Below are 19845 nucleotides of genomic sequence, written 5' to 3' on the forward strand. Positions count from 1 at the left end.
CGAGGCTGTTGCTGCCTGATATGCGGCAAAAACACTGAGAGGGAGGGGCTGCGGGGGGAGGGGATACGGAGACAAATGCAGTCATAGGAGGGAAAGCTGGGCTACCCCACAAGCAGGGGGGAATGCTCCCTCCCTTTCAGTACTTAGCTTTCGGTTCCATCTCACCCTTCCCAGCACCCGAAGTGCGTTGTCATGGAAACCCAACCTTCTCGCTGAGTTTCTGGAAGAAGTGCCTAGGGTGGGCGGAGAGTATAACTAGGGTAGGAGCCTCCATTTGGCTCCTGACAGCTGGGCAGGGGATGAAGGCGGTGCTGCGGGTTCAGGATGCCTGGGTTCTATTCCTGGCAAGGCTGCAGACCGACTGGGTGCGTGGGCTGTTGTGGTCCCCAGATTGGTATGTGTGCACAAAGCATAAAGAGCACTTAGGGCAGAGGGGGAAGGAAGGGTGAGGAGTCCCTCCCTCTGCCCGCTACACGCCACTTCACAGACCGAGGCGCCGCCTGGTGCGCAGCTCCCACACCTCTCATCAGGATGGGGCTACAGACATCCAGTCTCTAGGGCTATTTAAAGGGCTTTATTTCTAGCCCCAGCCTCAGACTGCCGAGGCGGTCCTGATCTCGTCCCAGCCTAGACGGGGAAGGTCAGGAGGTCTGAGCACATGCTATCACTTCCCAGCCTAGGACTTTGTGTGTCTCTCACACTTCACGTCTGTCGGGGGCAGTTTCCTGTGCTTTTATCTAAAAACAAACAACAACAAACAGACGGTCCAGCTGGGGTTCAGGTTTCTGGTCAGCTCATCCAGAATGTTTTTGTCAGTGACCAGGACATAGGGGAAAGGATAAAGCAGGGGCACAGAACAATTGATTCACTTCCCCTGGGCACAGAGCACATCTCCAGTAGCTTTATTACCAAATCCGTGGCCTCTTCTTCATCCTCATCCTTGACCTCTAGTCTGCATTTGACACGGTTGAGCACCCCCTTTTGGATCCTAGTGAGTTACTGGGACTGCTCAAAACAGGCCTCTTCTTACCTTTTCAGTCTCTTCTTCCGTTTCATCAATCATATTCTGTCCCTTGGGCATGGCTGTATCCCCGGGCTTCGCCCTGGCCTCTCTCCCCTCTCCATTCTTTTTTTAGTGTTCTCATCAGCATTCATGGATTCATCCCTAAGCAGATAACTCCCAGATCTACAAACCAAGCCCTCATCTTTCCTGCATCTTTACCCCCAAACCTGCACCATCTCCCTCTTCATTTTCTTAGAGCTGCTCAGGTTCACAATCAAAAAATCATCCTGGACTCCACTCTCTCACCCCACCCCTTCTTATCCCCTCTTGTCTGAACTAGTGCAAAAAATCTTTAGTTCCCCTGCCTCAAATTTCCCCCCCTCTTCAATCCATTCTTGTCCCAGTTGCCAAACTGATATCCCTAAAGCTTAGTTCTAGACCTGTTACTCCCATACACATACAGTTTTCATAGTTTCCCATTGTCCAGAGGACAAAATATTAATTTATCAGTTTGGCATTTCTGTGGGAGGCTGCAAACACTTCCTAGTGGGATTTTACTCTACTTTTTCAAAGCTAATTATTCTTTCAAAAAAAAAAAATCTTCCCTTCTATCTTAAAATCAATTGGTTCCAAAGGCAGAAGAAGGTTAAAGGCCAGGCAACTGGAGGTAAGTGACTTTGGCCAATTTCCCTCTCTTCCCCCAATTTCTGTTCTTTAAAATAATTTATTTTTTTCATACTATTCATTTTTGTAAGTAATCTTATAAAACCAAAACCCCTAAAACATAAATGTAAGTAAACAATTGGCCAAATGGGAAAGAGATACAAAGCTCTTTGAAAATAATTCCAAAAAAAAGAAAGAAAGAAAGAAACCCTTAAAAATTAGAATTGGAAGAAACAATAAAAGTGGGGGCAACTAGGTGGTTCAGTGGATTGAGAGCCAGGCCTAGAGATGAAGGTTCTGGCCTCAAACACTTCCTTGCTGTGACCCTGGACAAATCACTTAATCTCCATTGCCTAGCCCTTACCACTCTTTTGCTTTGGAACAAATACATAGCATTGATTCTACGGTGAAAGGTAAAAGTTAAAAAAAAATGTGGACATAGAATTGACAAAGCTGCACTGTAACAGCAATGTTACAATGATGATCAACAGTGAGAGACTTGGCTACTTGATCAATACAATGATCCAGAATGTCTCTCATCTGTCTCATCTTGGGATAACATTTGCTCTTGTACAACTCTAGTCTACCACCTTGATGACAAGTGGAGGTATGGCCAGTCCTCTGAAGCTGATAAGTCACTGCGTTAAAATCAGATGTCTTTCAATGTTTTCCTTTGCATTACTAAAGTCATTAGGCAAATTCTCTGGGTTCTATTCACTTTGTTCTTCATTAGTTCATCTAAGTCTTCTCAAGTTCCTCTGAATTCCCTATATTTGTTGTTTCTTACAACACAATGATAGTCCGATAGTTATATACACATTTTATGTAACACAATTTGTTCAATCATTCTCCAATTAACCGACACCCTCTTTGTTCAATAACTCTTTGTTCCCACATAAAATACACATGCTTTTGTCTGTCTTTGACCATCATGGGATATAAGTCCATCAGATGTACTGCTGATTTAGTGGATTGAGAACTAGGCCCAGAGATGGGAGGCCCTGGGTTCAAATCCAGCCTCAGACATTTCTTTGCTGTGTGACCCTGAGCAATTCACTTAATCCCCATTGCCTAGCCTTTACTGCTCTTTTGCCTTAGAACCAGTACACAGACAGAAGATAAGGGTATTTAAAAGAATATATGCTTGGTACAGTTTTTAAAAAGCATTATTTTAGCATAGTTCAAAATTGTTTCCCCAAATTTTCAGTTACAGTAACAGCACATCAGTGTGCTCATGTTCCCAGAGCCCGTCCAACAATGATTTTTGTCCAATAACTATTTGTTATATGGGTCTTTTTACAATCAATATTAAGGTAAAACAAGTTTTAATTTGACTTTCTACTATTGTTAGTGATTTGCATAATTCTTTTTGCTGATAGCTTCAATTTCTTCTTTCAGTTGGATGTTAGACCTTTCTCGGAAAGTATCACAAAGATTTTCCCCAATGGCTTCTTTTAGCCTACCTGCACTGATTTGTATGCAAAAGCCTTACATTTTAATGTAATCAAAACTTGCCTGTTATTTCTTATACTCATTCTATCTCTTCCATTAAAAACTCTTCCCCTAATTTGCGCATTGTTAGTATGTGATTTTTATATTTAGATCACACATTGATTTGGAGATTGTTGTGCTTTAAGATGTTTATCCCTAATTTCTGCCAAACTATTTTCTAGTTTTTAGTTTTTCTGGAAGTTCTTATTGAAGAGGGAATGCTTACCCTGGTAGTTGGTATTGGGGTGTTTATCAAACATTAGGTAAGCTGCTGTATTCAAATGCTTTGAATCTTATTTACCTGGTCTGTTCTATTGACAAACTTTTCTGTTAAGAAAGACATCAGGGGGAAGCTGGGTGGCTCAGTGGATTAAGAGCCAGGCCTAGAGATGGGAGGTCCTAGGTTCAAATGTGGCCTCAGACACTTCCCAGCTGTGTGACCCTGGGCAAGTCACTTGACCCCCATTGCTTAGCCCTTACCACTCTTCTGCCATGGAACTAATATACAGTACTGATTCTAAGATGGAAGGTAAGGATTAAAAAAATAAAAGATATCAGCACTAAACTTTTTGGGGAACTAGCATTCTAGCCTTTCTCTTTAAGCTGTCCTTCACCTAGCTGCCAAAAAAATCTTTCAGGTCCAATCATCTTATTCTCTACATTTTATCCTCCAACCAAAATAGTTCACTCTAAGTATCCAGAACTCTCCATGCCTCTCCTCCAAATTATTTAATTATGCTTATCTTATCCCAAGTAAACTATAGGCATCTCATTTTAAACTCTGAATCTCCCTCAGTACCTAATTCTTTATTTATGGTCTACAAAGTAAGTACTTTCAAATTTGTTAAATGAACAAAGTCTACTAGGATTCTAGTAAATAGAAGGGACCTTAGAAATCTAGTCCAGTCATTTCATTTGGTGGAAATTGAGGCAGAGAAGTGACTCATCCAGAACTGCACAGTATTAAACACATTCTCTAGCCTCACATTTAACACTATTATCTAGCCAAACTACATTGTTTTCTGAAGTCACGGTCTCCTCTTACCTGCTCTCCACAATGTCCTTGTCTACCTGTGGAAAATCTTGTCTTCTTTAAAAGCTTAGTAATCGCTACCATCTCCTTGAAGCTTTCTATGCTTTCTCCCCTAACTCCCACTGAAAATGACTTTTGTTATTTTAAAATATTTTTCCATAGTTACATGATTCATGTTCTCTCCTTCTTGTAAAGATTAAATTTAACTCTCCCTTGATTGTGAAAATGAAATTAACTCTCCCTGACTGTGAAAATTAAATTGTAACCCCTGACCATTTTTATATTTAATCACCAAAAGTGTAAACATCCCATTTAATCAGTGAGTGGGAGAGGTCTGTGACCTCAACATGTGCAATAGTGGGTGACCAATCAGAATCAAACTGAGTGCCCCAGGGCAGTCCTAAAGCAAAGCTTCAACAGTAATTGGTAGACAAAAAATTGGAGGAAGGCACAGGAAGTAATGCAAAAGAAAATGTCTTTAAAAGGGAGTTACAACTTCCTGTTGAGAGAGATCATCAGAGAATCATCTGAGATCTTCAGAGAAAACTTTGACTTCTGGAGTTCTGAGTTTGAGTTGGAGGCTGGTGAAGAATTTGCTTACTGGACCTGAGACCTTGAACTTAGTGTTAATGTTCTTAAATCTCTCCCTTTTGACTGACACATGAATGAAAAGAGCTGACTCCTTTCCTGGATTTTCTGAAGAGACTAGCCTCAGGAGAAACCTATCCTCTTTGAGAGAGGCTCCCTGTATCCCTAGGTCCTCAGCTACAAGCACCAAGGCCTCTCTGGTTAAGGACTAAACTCCCCTGCCTGTTTTTGAGCTAGGGGTTGGAGCAAATATATTTAGTGCTTAAGCTAGATATCTTACCCTATCCTCTCTCTGATTTTCTAACTTCACTTTTGCTATATTTTGTAAATAAATTATAAATAAACCTCTTTGTAATTAAATTCCTGGGGATCCTATTTTAAAATAATCCAGCCCAATCTTTTTTATCAAATAGTCCTCTTAACCCCTTCTCTCCCTTCCTCCACTGTGCTGAAAAGCAATTTCACTGGATTATATATGTGTTATCACTTGATACCTATTTCCATATTATTTATTTTTGTAATAGAGTAGTCTTGAAAATGACTTTAGAACAGTAGGGCTCAGGCCTTGGGCTAAGTTACTGCAAGGGATCCATGAATTCATACTGAATGATTTAAGCATAATAATCAGACATACTTTTAAAAAATAGACTGATGGATAAGTTAAGATTCCACTGGCATAGAGAACTCTTTGATCAGTACCAGAGTTGCAATTTATAATCTTAAAGAGTTGTCTGGACCACTGGGAAGGTACTTGCTCAGGGTCACCCAGACATCTGGGTGAATCTGAAGATAGTTCTCTACTTAAGATCAGAGATACATACCAACTATCTATGTGTGAGTCTATATGGGGTCCTAATTAGATTAAAATATAATTGGGAAGCGCTCAACAAAATAAAAATACAGCTTAACCCCCACTAACTTAGCCCTTATTGTTTTTCTGCCTTAAAACCAATACATGGTATTGATTCCAAAATGGGAAGAAAGGGTTTTTTAAAAAATCCTACCTTGTGCAGCATTGATTCATATACATCATGTCCCCCCATTAGATTTTAAGCTTAAGCACAGGAATTGTAATTTTTCAGAATTGTATTCCCAGACTTGTGCTCTTTGATATTGATAAGAATTAGTCCTTAGGAAGCATGACCCCAGCAGAAGAGGAAAGATCTTGGATTTTCTCAAGTCGATTGAGAAAGGAAAAATAGTATCTTCTTAGGATATGGTAGAGAGGTAGGCCAAAATCTCACAGTGAAGACTGAATACCGTTCCAATGCTTTATTAACAGTTTGAAACAAATAAACCCAACAAATCAGAGGCGATGACATGTCCCAGAAGCCCAAAAGGCAAGGGAAATAGATTTGTATCTTGCCCTTTATTTGTTTATTTTTTTTTATCAAATATGTCTTAGCAAAAGTGATTTAAAAAAAGAAAGGCTCAAAGCCTGAATGTCAGCCAGCAGGGAGGGACAAAGGGAGTAGTAAGTACTCCTTATACCACAGCATCTGCAAAAAAGTTCTCACAGCAACAGCTGTTGCCCCAAGACCTAGATCCAGGATTTTGGACCTTCCCAACTCCCAGAATTCCCTTTCAGCCCTTGAGGCCTCCAGTGTTCTTCTGAAGGCCCTTCCTTTTAACCTTTCCTCTTGTCCCACCAACTACCATTCCTGGGATTAAATTTAGAGGGTCCCACTCTGCTCTTCCTATCTGTGAGTAAGGTAATAAAGGGGGACATGAGGAGGGGCAAGATAATCCCCTGCATTTGAGAATTCTAAGAATCTTTATCTTGCTAGGGGATATGGCACAAAATTTGTATCCAGTGCAGAATTAGGGCACAGTGCCTACAGAGCATCCAAACTCACATGATCCCCCCAACCCTTAATCTGGACCTCCCTCCTCATGGTGCCCAGTTAACATTTGCACATTTGGCTCTTCAAATATATTAAATTTATAAAAACTCAGCAGTACCTGGGTCCTCTCAGTTCCTTGCCCTAGCCTAATCTGGCCAGGGAATAAGTACCAAGCCACCCACAAATCTCAGAAATTAATAATCCAAAACTATTTCTTGGGGCCTGGAATTTGAACCTACCAATTGGAAGAGGTTCAGATGAGGGCAGTGAGGTGGGTCCTGGTCTCTGAGGATAAGCAGAGGGGAGAAATTCCAGGAACCCTCACATTCAGGAGAAAGAGGGGGCAGGAAACAGGGAAGAGGGTTTTTTTTTTTGTATATTTTCTAAAAAACAACATCTTATACAAAAATAGATCCATTTGCAAAACGATTTCTTAGCCAGGAGGCTCTGCCTCCCCTTTCCCTGGAAACTTAGAGAGGGTAGGGGCCTTGTGCAGCCATATAACAGCTGAAACTTAGGGTGGGAGGGTGAGCCATGGCCCTAAGAATAACAAGGGCAGTGGGTATTAGTAGTGACGGGGCAAGTACAGAAGGAAAAGGTAGGGTAGGACAATAAGCAAGGACACTCTGTAGAGTTGAGAGTATGGGGAGGCTGTCCTGTCTTGATGCCCAGTCCAGCAATGCCCAGATTCTAGGACCATTTCCCCTCAGGTGCTCTAGCTCATGCTGGATATTAGTGGTCCAGTCCTTTTTGCTTTGTGAAGCTGGGAGGAAGGGCCCTTTTCTGGAGGTGGGGGGAGGGTGAAAGCTACTCTTCATTTCTTTAGAAGGAGCAACCAACACCTCACCATAAACAATAAATATCAATAGCAAATGGAGAAGGGGAGAAAAAAGCATGGATGGCAGCAATGATAGGCAATATAAGAATACAGTCAGAAAGTTCAAGAGCCCCATGCAGTTCCTCGGGTTAGAGAAGCCACAGCAGGGCACAAGATAGCAGAAAGAACACTAATCCAGCAAGATTGACCTTGGGGTTGGCCCCTTTGGAGCCAGGGACTGAGAAAGCAGGCTGGGCACCGCCTGAGGTGTGGCACCACAGTAACTAAGTAAAGACAGTTAGGGTTAAGGCAGCATAAGATGGTCCCTGCTTTGGTAATGCAACAGCCAGTGCTGAGTGGGTGCTCAGGGTTTCTTCCTCGGTGTCCTTTCCTTCTTGCCTCCAGACAGCTGAAGCTGTGTATGCTATACAGAGAGCAGCAGGCCAAAGAAAGAAGGCAGGGGAGGTTGGCTGCCATAGAGGAAAATCCACTTGACCCCTTAGGCTCATGCTGCAAGGCAGGGCTGCCTTGAGCTCAGCTCTTTAGCCAATGTTGCTGCAAAGCTCAGGCCTAGCTTGCACGACCAATCAGTTCCTTATTTTCATCACGTAAATCATGTATATCTCGGGTTCCCTCACTGATCTTGGACACCTTAGCAGAACATGTAGTCATGGCATCATCCTTTGTTAACTCTGAGGCTAGTAGAGAGGTGACTGCACACCCAGCCTTCCTGTTGGCTGTAAGAGAAAGGATATGAGACATTATATTATATTGGGAAAACCTTGTTCCTTACCCCTTCAATCTTTGTGGCAGAGAATTAATTAGGGACAAACTTGGAGAGCAGGAATCTGTTTGAAATAAGAAGGACATGAGGAACAAGAGAGTTCAATAATCCATCTTGGCCACAGCTAGGCCAAATTCAGTCAACTAGACATTCAACTAGTCACAGCTAGGATAGCATCCCCATTCCCAGGGGGAGCCTTCTGCAGGTGGCAGAGGATCTCCCATAGCCAGAAGCAATAGGAAGGGCTGTGTTTTGCTAGCATGTGACTACCTTATCTCTAGATGACTGCCTTAACTGCTCCCACCCTCAAAAGGAAAAAGAGAAAGAGAGAGAGCCCACCTACTTTATGATGAACAGCGTAATCCTGAAGCTCTGAATCTTACTTCAAGATGAGCCTGAATGGGCAGTCATTTTAAGACTACAGAGTAGTCATTAGATCGATTTGGTAAAGCAGGGGTTTTTACTTTTTGGGGTGCCATGAGCCCCTTCAGCAGAGTAATATTTTTTAACATTTATAATTAAGGAGATGCTAAATATCATGGGCCCCCTGAAATCTACCCATAGGCCCTTTCTATGGATTTCAAGTTAAGATCCCTATTATAAGGTAATCTGAGGTCAAAAGATAAGGTTCCACTCCAGTGGCAGTCCCAAGGCCGCCATCAGTAACATCCCAAATCCTTCAGTACCAGTGACCATAAGAAAGCACCCCCTCCTTTCCAAGCTCTATCTGCTAGAATTTCCACATAGGTTCCTAGGTCTGCAAGGACACAAAGGCGGCTCCTCATTACCACACATCTCTGGGGCTACTGACCCTTCCCACGGCCTCTAAGTGCAAACAGCATGCATTTGGAAATATGTATGGGAAAATGGAGAAGGTCAGAGTAGGGAAACATTAGAGATGAACACAGTGAAGCAGCTGCGGGATCATGGTATCAGCAGGTGAAGAGAGCCTCAAAAGAGCAGAGTTTGGTCTCATATATGTAAGATGTGCCCTCTCTGGAGCAGAGGCCAAACTGGATTAGAAAGTCCAAGCAAGCATCATCCCCTTTCCTCTTCTTTCTGTGACTGCCAGCTGTACTGAGATCACAGTCATCAGTACTAAACCCACTGCTCCTTTCACAAGCATGAAGTAGGATGGGGGGGGGAGGTGTCTTGCAGAGGGGACAATCAGGACAGATCTCTCTCTCTACACACACACACACACACACACACACACACACACACACACACACACACACACACACACACACACACGACATGCCCCCTCCCCCCCATTCATCAACTCAGAAGTCTCTTCTCTCTTCCACTTACTTACTGGTACAAAAAATTAATGAGAGGAGAATGAAGAATAAATATTTTCCAACAGTGGTCCTCTACTATTCTAGTTAGCTGGATCTGAGTTTTATCAACTCCCAGGCAGTGTGGGGCTTAAATGCCTTGGGAGTTACATGTTAACCACCCCATAAATAATGAATATTCCCTGGAGGTGGTTTTTTTCTTCCTACAAAGAGTTGCCATAGAAGTCTTCAGTGTACTGGACAAAATTACCAAGTCCCTTAGGGACTAAGTTTCTGATTTATATTGACTTTTTCTATATTACCTTTCCATATTGTTTCTCCACCTTGGGTCCTACAAACCCCTTTTAACTTAAAAAACTGCCCAGAATTTTTTTTTGCAGTTCTTTTTTGTTCCTCTGCTTCACTTGTCCTTTTTAGAGAAGAGAAACTCAGAAACTATATCACTGTTTCATTTGCTGCTATGAAGCCTTTTTTTTTTTGGAGATCTGAAGTACAAGACACAGGTAAAGTAAAATCTCTGACTAGATACAGGAAAAATTAAAGCTAGGCTTACAGGGATAAATAACTTAGTTTCTGTCAAGTGGCTTTGGGCAGCTATTATAGGGAAGATATGGTCTGGTCAAAATAGAAGACAGGAGTGTAGGTGTCCAAAATTTAAATACTGACCTTTCTTGAAATGCTTTTTACCTCATTTTATTTCTCTGTAGAAAACTGCTGCCACTGCCCAGGAAAATTTTTGTGGACCAACTCCCAGTTTTCTCAGACATTAAGGAATTCCTAAAGCTTTACAGATTGGATAAACACCTATTATTTAAACCATTATAGGAGTTAATAAGGGGTCTGGAATACTCTTCTGTTAAGGTTAGGGAAGCTAAAGCACTAGGGATGGATACAAAATGTAGTTCAAATTCACTTAGCAAACTGATATCAATTCTGGCAATGGAACCTAAATATCCTGACTCCTTCTTGCCCATTGTAACAATGCTTAGTAGCTTGAACAGTCAAGGTCAAAATGACTTTCCCATCCCTTATTAGCTAGCTAATTTTAGCTTAGTGAAAACTAAAACTGAAAACTAAAAAACAAACAAAAAAACCCCCAAAGGTACAAAGAAGTATATTAAAAGTATGAGAAAGTTTTCCCTTATGTAATTTTATTAAGATTAATTAATAACTAATATTAATACAAATAAAGGAGCAATATTCTTAGGTGGGATGGGGAAGGCACTGATCAATGCTCTCCCTCTGGCAAGAAGAAAAGTCAGAAAGGGAAGAAGTCAGCAAGAATCAGCTATACAATATTGGGGATGGAAAAGGGGCTTTATAGAACATAGGATGGGAACTAGTTAAAGAATGGGCCTTTTAATAAGTTCCCCCAGGGAAGGGGAAACTAGGACAGATGGGGACATCCATAGTTAAACTAAAAAATTCATTCATGTCCTAATAAGCTCCTAATTATATCTATTGTCCTATTTTTGCTCCATGGGCATTCTCTTCTGATCAAGAATATTCTAAAATTCTGCAAAAAAGAAAAGTCCCACTGAGGCAACTTCATTACTATCTCCTAGAAAACTAGGATAAAAATCCAGGGTTAGAAAAGAGACCCTTCTGGACCCCAGAGGGGTGTCACTTTCATCTTCTGCTAGTTGTAGCCAATTAATGGGACCAAAGAGTTAGGAAATAGGGCTTGGAAGAGGAGAAAAAGAAGGGGGATGCGGGTGGAGTAGATGGATTTCTTTCTTCCTTTGACTCTTGTGCCATTAAGCAGATGGCCAGTACAAGAGGTTATAATTCAGATACTGAAACAAAGTTGAGTCACTAAAATCACAAACTGACTCAATCATCAGCCTGAAAAAAGTTCCTGCAGGACAATCACAGAGATTCTTCCCCTCTATACTTAAGCCATTGTTCTTTAACACTGCAAACCACAGCAGCTTGGTCTCTGTTTTTAATGAACCAGCCTTGAAAGTCCCCCTTTTTCCCTCCTAGACCACTTCCTCCCATGCCCAATAAAGGGCCTTTGTGTGATGGTCACTCCCTAGAGGCCTGTAGATTTTTTTTCCATTCCTTTACATTCTAGAGAAGAGCTGCTGGTGTCTCTGAATAGGGACAGCTGCCTCACTGGGAATGAGCAATCCCAGACAGAATCTGTGAAGATGTATAAGCAGTGCCTCTGTTTAAGGCAATAAGTCAGATGATGCAACCAAAAAGGCAGGCACTAATATGGGGATTAGTCCAGAAGTCATAGAGGGATGTAGTGCCATCATCTCAAAGGATGAAGCTTATTAACCCTCTGTATCCCCCTTTAATACAGCTTATAACTAGACCATCACTGAACAAATTAGAAAATTTGAGGTCCTGAAATTTAAGTGGCTTGTCTTAAATAACACAGCTAAGTAAAAAGGAAAGTTGGCACTAGAACCCAGGGCTCTTGACCCCTACTATGGTTTTTTATTGTGACAATTAAAGAGTCCTGCCCAAGCACTTCTCTAAAAAAAAAAAATAGGAGACTTATTACTGCTATCCCTGAAGATTTCCAACGATGTACTCAGTGAAGATCCCTTTAGATAATAACTTTATGAATCACAAAATCTAAAGAATGGAGGTCATTGATGAAGACAGGTCAGAGGATGAGATTTCTATCAAATGGAATCACCATACTTATCTCTGTGATATGAATTCTAATCTATGCCTACGTCCAAACATATGATTGTACTCAAAGATATAAATACTTCACCTTCCAATTCTTCCTATAACCTCTTGTACAGGAAGACCAACAAGAGCTATCAACTAATTTATTTCCTATGAGGAACTTAAGGTTCCAGTTCCTTCCTCTAACTCTTGAATCTTGAATTTTTACTCCAAGGAGGGGTAGAAAACAGAGCCAAGGAAAGAGCCACTAGGGGTCTGAATGTACAGAAACATTCAGGAAGCATCTGGAATTCCAGTGTATTCCCATAAGACATGCTTCTTTAGGGTCAGATGGGAATTCCCCATGGACTGTAGGCAGCATGCCCACAGTTGAGAGTGAAGAAAAGAAATCTGAAGGAAACTGTACTTGAGAGGGGTTTGAAATGTTTATTATGAGGTTACAGTATACCTTATGTGACATGTAGGTATCACTGTCTATAAGTTGACAAGAAAAATATCATGTCATTACTTCAGTCAATATGCAAGGGCCAAGCACCACTGATTCAGTCCGCTCTGCCTTCTCCCTACTCAAAACATTCATAACACAACACTCCACCCAAAGATCATTTCCATTAGATTGAGACTGAGGAGTACCAGAAAATGCTTAGGAAAATTATTTCCCCACTTTATCTTCTAAGTCTCAAATCATTATACTAATAAATTTCAGTTCTACTTTAGGCTTTAGGGATTCTGTTTCTTAAGGAATATGACTAGGATTATACCTGTGCTATAACCAAAGATTCTAGCATATAATTTAATTTTCTATAGTCATTCCTTGTCTGGTTATTCAAGTGATAAATGGGGATGATAAATAGTTTTAATTAAGCCATCAGAGATCAGATTTCTGGATCAGTACCTATTGATCTATTCTGCAAAATATAGTTTAGTTAAATATAACTTTTTATTGCATGCCCCACTTTTAGTGGCTAAACCTTCAACTTGTAACCAGTACTGCTTTGGTTACACACATATCATGTTGTAACTTGAATGGAACCGGTTACATTAATTACTGGCTGTGGCAGTATGCACATAGGCTCCATTTCTCTCTTCCAAGATGATCCCTAGATTAAAGATGAGGTGAGACGTCAGGACCACAAAATATCAAGAGAGTGAGCTCTATAGTAGTAAGGTCATGTCTAAAGTAAGCCTTTAGTTACCATTTCCTTCCATTCTGGGAAAGAGGACACCACTCCCAAGACTCAATAGCTCATACACCAAAGCATCATCAATTCTGAGCAACATCTTTATCAAACATGGTGATGCAACTATAGTATAGGTGCCTCTTTATGCTGAGAAGGAAAAGAATAGGAAACTTGGCTATCCCCTACTTTTGATTAGGTCCCTTAGCTTCTCTCAATTTCTCCACTTATTCATCCTCCTCATCTCCTTATCTGAACAACATCTCACCTCACCTTCATCCTTTTCCTCAGGGACTCTAATTCAGTGTTACATACCTAAAACCACCAAAGGCAAAGCATGGTGAGAAAGTTCACTTCTGGAGCAGATAATTCTCAAACATAGACATGAGTCCCTGTCTCAAGAGTCCACCTCCCATCCCAGCTCCAAACTTTTAGGTTATATCTGTTCCTTTCTTCTCTAAACATTTTACTCTTCTCATCCATACCAATTCTTACCACACATGGGTATAAACTCTTTGTGTCCACAGAAATAAATTGTTGCCATTTACCTCTCTAATTCTAGATCTTTCTAGAGGACGTGAAACCACAGCTCTCCTCCAAAGTGGTAAATGAGTTCTAGGGTTTGAGGTATTGACAACCAGATGACTTTTTCTAGATGAAGGAGGCCTGGGTAAGGTAGCTTCTTTATTCACAAGATTGCCAATATTCTTTATTTATTTTTAAAATTTGGTCAATTTCAAACAATATTCCTTGGTTACAAAAATCATACCCTATTCCTCCCTCTCCTCTCCCTCCCCTTCCTGTAGCCGACCTACAATTCCACTGGGTTTTACATGTGTCCTTGATCAGAACCTATTTCCATGTTGTTGATGTTTGCACTAGGATGATCATTTAGGGTCTGTATCCCCAATCATATCCCCCTCGACCCATGTAATCACAGACTGCCAATATTAACTCTCCAACAAAAAATTAGTTTGGTCAATCCTTTTCTCATGTGTAGCATTTGTATCCCTAGAACATAGAAACCTCATAGCTTAAAACATGGAAGTTTCTAATAGTTCCCCCACTCACCTTGTCGGGGTCCTCTCTTCCTTCGGAATGCTGCACCTGACTGTAGGGCCTCCAAGAGACTGTCCATCACACCGGTCTCATCACCCTCTATAAGGAAAGGAAGGAGGGTATGGAATAACTGGTTCATATGCCGACACCCTCGTATTGCAAATAGCTTGGGCTTTGTCAACTCCCCAACACGGAAAATAAACTTTGTTTGGCCTCTATTGCTTTATATGGTTTCAAGATGACCTCAGTGACAGATGGGAATAGAAAGGCAGAAGGGCCTTGAAATTTAGGTTGTGTCTACTTACATATTACCTAAAGTTTACTGAAATGAGATTTCAGCACTGAAACCTCTTTAATTAATTAAATGGCACTGCTTGTCCCTTACTAGGATCCTGGTTATCAAGGCAAACAGTTGAACTCTTTTCCTGTCAGGTATACTACACCTTTAGTCTCTTTCCTCTTTTAGTCAGCAGCAAGACAAAGGATTACAGATCTTCCAGGCAGAGACTAAGATTAAAATGGTAGAAAGGAAATGAAACTTCCCTTCCCCCAGCCCCTCAAGGCATTCTGCTCAGAAGTCTGCAGCAGGGGCCTGCTTCCTCTTTGCAGAGGGAAGACAGGCAGGAAGCCACAAATAAAGGGTAAGCTTCCACACAAGCATTGCCCCCTCTTGCCATCCCCCCTTCTCCCATATTCCACTTAGGTTCTCTGTTACATATACTGAACAATTCTTGTAGGCATAGAAGGAGTTAATATAGAATCCTTGCTCAAGACCCTGGTCTGTTTCCATGGCAACAATTCCTGGGTGGTGAAACCTGAAACTGCAAAATCCCCAGGAACAGCTGTCATTTCTAAGACTCTGGCAGAGTGTTCCAAGCGCCACCTGGCTGCTGAAGAGGCCCAGTGCAGCTGACCTAGATTCCAGCTTGCATGCTGGCCAGAGGAGACAGGGTATAGGGAAACGGCGCCCCCTGCTGACTGGGCCAAGCCCTAACAATGCTCATGTGCCAGGGTTACAGGAGCCAAATGAGAAGCTCCCTTCCTTGTTTCAGCCCCTCATTTTACTGAGGAGAAAACCGAAGCCCCACGAGGCTGGCTTCCCCAAGGTCACATGGGAAGTGAGTGAGGGTGCTAGGATTGAAACCCATGTCTTTTTTGTCCCAGTTCCATGCTGTTTCCACCATAATGGGATTCTCTCACTTCCAGTATCTACTATGCCACAGAATAGAAGCTTCTAGGTCCATTCTAGTCCACAGACAGATACCAAAGGAGGGGATTAAGACTGACTACTGACTGTGACCCACCCTTTACAGCTAAGATGAGCTGGGGTGCTGAAAGGCCAATGAAATTAGCTGGGCTGGGAAAGGACAAAGAAATAGGCTATTATTGCTTCTTCCTTTAGGCTCTGATAGCTAAGCTGTCATGGGGATTTGTATTCAACAGGTGCCAGGATGGAAAAGGTCCCGAGGGAAAAATAATAAACCTCTAAACTCAGTTTCTAAACAAACTCCAAACAGATCTGCTTGGTACAGGTCCAGGAAAAGCTATAGTCTTTAAGAAAACAAAAACCAAACAAACCAAAACACCCTGACTTTAATACAGCACAAACTGCTCAGTTCCTCTAAACTAGTTTAACTTTACTAGGCCTGGAATTTCAGAGGCACAACCGCTAATCCTCACTTGGAAGAAACAGCTTAAGGGGAAAAGATAGTAAGGGAATTTCATTTGGTTACTGATAATTAAATATAAAATTTATCAGTTAAATTTCTTCTGTCATCAACATAAGCAGCCAGAGGTGGAGGAAAGGGGGATGGGAAGGGAATCAGGAGCAGGAAAAGAGCAGAGGCAGGAAACAGAGGGGCAGTAATTGAGGCCATATGTTTCAACAAAGGAATGTTTCTGGCAGGGAGGGGGGAGGGAGAGAGAGAGAGAGAGACAAAGAGAGAGAGAGAGAGAGGAGAGAGAGAGAGAAAGAGAGAGAGTGAGAGAGAGAGCAAAAGAGAGAGAGAGAGAGAAGGGAGAGACAGAGACAGAGACAAAGAGACAGAGATGAGGGGGGGAGGGGGGGAGTATGTGAGAGAGGGCGAGAAGGGGGAGAAGGGAGAGAAAAAAGAGAGGGGGAGGGAGAAGGAAGGAGAGAGTGAAACAGGAAGAAGGGGGAGATGGAGAAAGGGAGAATAAGAGATAAAAAGAGAAAGAGAGAGAGAGAGAGAGAGAGAGAGAGAGTATGTGTGTGCTTGTATTCAAGCTCTTGAACCATATGTTTCAACAATGGAATGCTTCTGGTAGTGAAAGACTGATCCTGGGGTGAGGGGAGGCAGGGAGTGAGAGCAATGGAGAGAGAGTGGATATGTGTGACAGAGAGACAGGGGGAAAGGAGAGGGGAAAGAGAGACAAAGAGAAAAAGGGAGGGATAAAGGGAGGGGAGGAGAGAGAGGGGAGAGGAAAAAGAGAGAGAGAGAGAAGGAGAGGGAAGAAAAGGGAGTGAGAGTGAGAAAAGAAAGAGACAGACATGGGGGAGAGAGAGAGAGGAGGAGAGAGTGTGTGTGAGACAGAGAAAGGGAGGGGGGAGGAAAAGACAGGGAGGGAGGGAGTAGGAGAATGAGGGAGAGAGGGAGAGGAGAAGAAAGGAGAGGGGGGGGGAGAAGAGAGGGAATAAGAAGAAGAGAGAGAGAAGAAAGAGAACCAGACAAAGTAGAGAGACAAAGGCAGGGAGAGAGGGAAGAAAGAGAAAGACAAAGCAGAGAGAGAGAGTGGGAGAAGAGTGAGGGAGACAGAGGGAGGAGAGAGAAGGGCAGGGAAAGGGAGTAGAGAGAAGAGAGAAAGAGAAAGAGAGCAGAGAAAAAGAGAAAGAGAGGGAAGGAGGGAGAGAGGAGAGATGAAAGAGAGAAGACAGACAGAGAGGGAGGTAGAAGGGAAAGAGAGAGAAGGGGAGGGAGGGAGAGGAGAGGAGGAGAAGAAAGAGGAGAGAAAGAAAAAAGACAAAGAGAAAGAGATAGAGAAAAAGAGACAGAGAGAGAAGCACAGAGAGAATGAGGGAGAGGAGAAAAGAGATAGGGACAGAGAGGGAGGAAGAAAGGGAGAGAAGAGAGAGGGAGAGAGGAAAAGAAAAAGAAGAGAGACAGAGAGGGAGGGAGGGAGAGGAGAGGAAAGGAGAAAAAAGAGAAGAGAGAGAGAGAGAAGAGAGACAGAGAAACAAAGAGAGATGGGGGAAGGGGGAGAGGGAGAGGAAGAGAAGAAAGAAAGGAGAGAGAAAAACAGAGACAGGGCAGAGAGAGAGAGGCAGACAGAGAGAGGAGAGGAGAAGAGAGAGGGAAAAAAAGACAAGAGAGAGATATGCACAGAGAGAAAATGGAGAGGAGAAAGAGCAGAGAGAGTGTGTGTGTGTGTGTGGGGGGGGGGAAGACAGTGACAGGGACACAAAGAGAAACAGAGAGAGGGAGAGAAAGGAGAGACAGAGAGGGGAATAAGGGAGAAGGAGAGAAGAGAGAAAAGAGAAAAACAGAGAGAGAGAGAGAGGGAGGGAGGGAAAGAAGGAGAGGAGAGGAATAGGAGAGAGAAAGTGTGTGTTATGGTTTGCAAACCCACACTCTGCAACTGTTCCCAAGCCATGATGATGAGGATGGTTAGAGATAGAAGGAGAGTTAGGAATGAGGGAAGGGATAATATTGCTGCTATAAAAGAACTGGCAGGGCTTGTCTTAGAGATAATGCAAATAGAGTTCTGTAGGGTGTAAGAGAAGACCAGAATGAGCTCTGAATAGGCAGAAAAGAGGAGTGTGTTACAGTAACACCAAGGTCATCTAATAATAAGAGAATATGAAAGGGAGGAGGTTGTGTGAGTAAGAAGATAAGATGTAAAAAGGAAAAAAAAAGAGGGGACAAAATTAGAATCTAGCAGAGGAAACTAGAGCAAAATAACATTGATCTGAGGAACTGTGCCAAAGACTCAGCTATTAGAGTCCAGCTCAGAAATTAGCCATTTTCTCTGCCCAAATATCAAGTCATTGTTTCCTCATTGTTTCACCCCCTATGCCTTGTTTTCCATTCATACCTGCATTCATATCTATCAGCTGCTCTCTCTTCTGCTGCTTCTCTAATCGTTCTTTCTCCGCCTTTTCTTTGGCTAGCTTTGCTCGGCGCATCTTTTCTTCTGTCTCTCGGCGCTTTTGATTTTCCTTGACTGCTTGCTATGAGTGAAAAACATAATAATTAAGCCAAGTGAGCTAGTTTCTAGGAGAAATATCCCTTGGGTGTCTTGGTTTTGGGGCAAAGATTGCTTGCTTACCAGAAACATATTCCTGAAATTGTTTAAGTCCATAAAGAATTCTTCCACAGTTATTTTCTTAGGATCAAAAAGGAAGTAATCACCCAGTTCCTTAAAAAGGGTTTCCATGTTAGAGTGCATCATCCGAAGCTTGTTATATTGTTCCTGGGCATCCTTTACAAAGCTGTGAGGCCAAGAAGTAAAGGACCAAGACCAAGATTCTAATAATATTGCTTCTTTAAATTCATCTTCAACTGACAAACACACTCAGAGTGGGTTCCACATAAATGCATCACCTATTAGACTCCAAAGAGATCTCACTAAAATGTGTTCTATACTTCTACCCCATAGCTATCCTCCCTCTTCCCCCTTTTGAGTGTTTCCCCCTCTTCACATTCATTGAAAGGATATGGTCATTTTTTCCACAAATTTGTCTTTTTCATCAGTGGCAGCTGGAAAATTCTGAACATCTCTTTCTACATCTGAAATCTGCTTCTTCATTTGATCCAGGTTCTTCTGTAAATTTTCAGCTGAGACTGAATGAGACAGATGGGGCAACAATGAATTTATACCTTCAAAGAATAGTGAATTTTGATAGGCCTGAAAGGATCTTAGCCTAGGGCAACAACCCTTCGAGCCAGTGTTTTCACTTCCTAACTGCTTAGAGTACTTGATTACATTCATTTAGCAGTTTTTAATATTTCACATGACAGAGTTTTCAATTGCTCTCTAAAGTGTACAAGACATTAAGCCTCTTGATGACTAAACAATGTCATGAATTTAAGTGGTAAACCCCAATACCTACAGTGCTAGTGTATGAACTGAGCTCCTGCCCCTTGGGCCCCTGTGATCTTGGCCCTAGGGCTCTTAGAGGAATGGAATTCTAGGAATAAGGAGTCTTGCATAGAAATCTATAGCTGGGTCAAGAGTGGCCAGTGTAATATATGGGATTCCTTCTACTTGCAGAGAAAATGAATAGTAGAAGGCTACATTATCTCTGCCCTCTTCCCAGGTCAAGATGTCTTAACATTTGCCAAGAACATCAATGCTTTCTGAATGGGAAACCCAAGAGAGTTGAGGTCTGAGACTAAAAACAAATACCTTTCCTCCAGGTGACTTTCTTTTCATTGTGCTGCTAAATAGTCTCCTTGATTTTACACAAAGAAGCCCCT

At 42.1% G+C, this 19845-nt stretch overlaps 1 protein-coding gene across 2 annotated transcripts in view; it reads right to left on the reverse strand.

Annotated features, from left to right (window-relative positions):
* Positions 1-6035: 6035 nt before the first annotated feature.
* The window catches only part of DIAPH1 (diaphanous related formin 1), a 92645-nt gene continuing 78835 nt past the window's right edge, over positions 6036-19845 (reverse strand). For both annotated transcript variants that reach the window (XM_056821706.1, XM_056821710.1), the window contains exons 24-28: positions 19084-19209; positions 18695-18858; positions 18461-18596; positions 14420-14506; positions 6036-8176 (exon numbers count right to left, since the gene is read on the reverse strand). In XM_056821706.1, coding sequence (XP_056677684.1) covers positions 8010-8176; positions 14420-14506; positions 18461-18596; positions 18695-18858; positions 19084-19209 — 680 coding nt within the window. In that variant the 3' untranslated portion in view covers positions 6036-8009. The remainder of the gene's footprint in view (positions 8177-14419; positions 14507-18460; positions 18597-18694; positions 18859-19083; positions 19210-19845) is intronic.

This window comes from Monodelphis domestica, chromosome 1 (assembly GCF_027887165.1).
Source record: "Monodelphis domestica isolate mMonDom1 chromosome 1, mMonDom1.pri, whole genome shotgun sequence".
NCBI classification, from domain to species: domain Eukaryota; kingdom Metazoa; phylum Chordata; class Mammalia; order Didelphimorphia; family Didelphidae; genus Monodelphis; species Monodelphis domestica.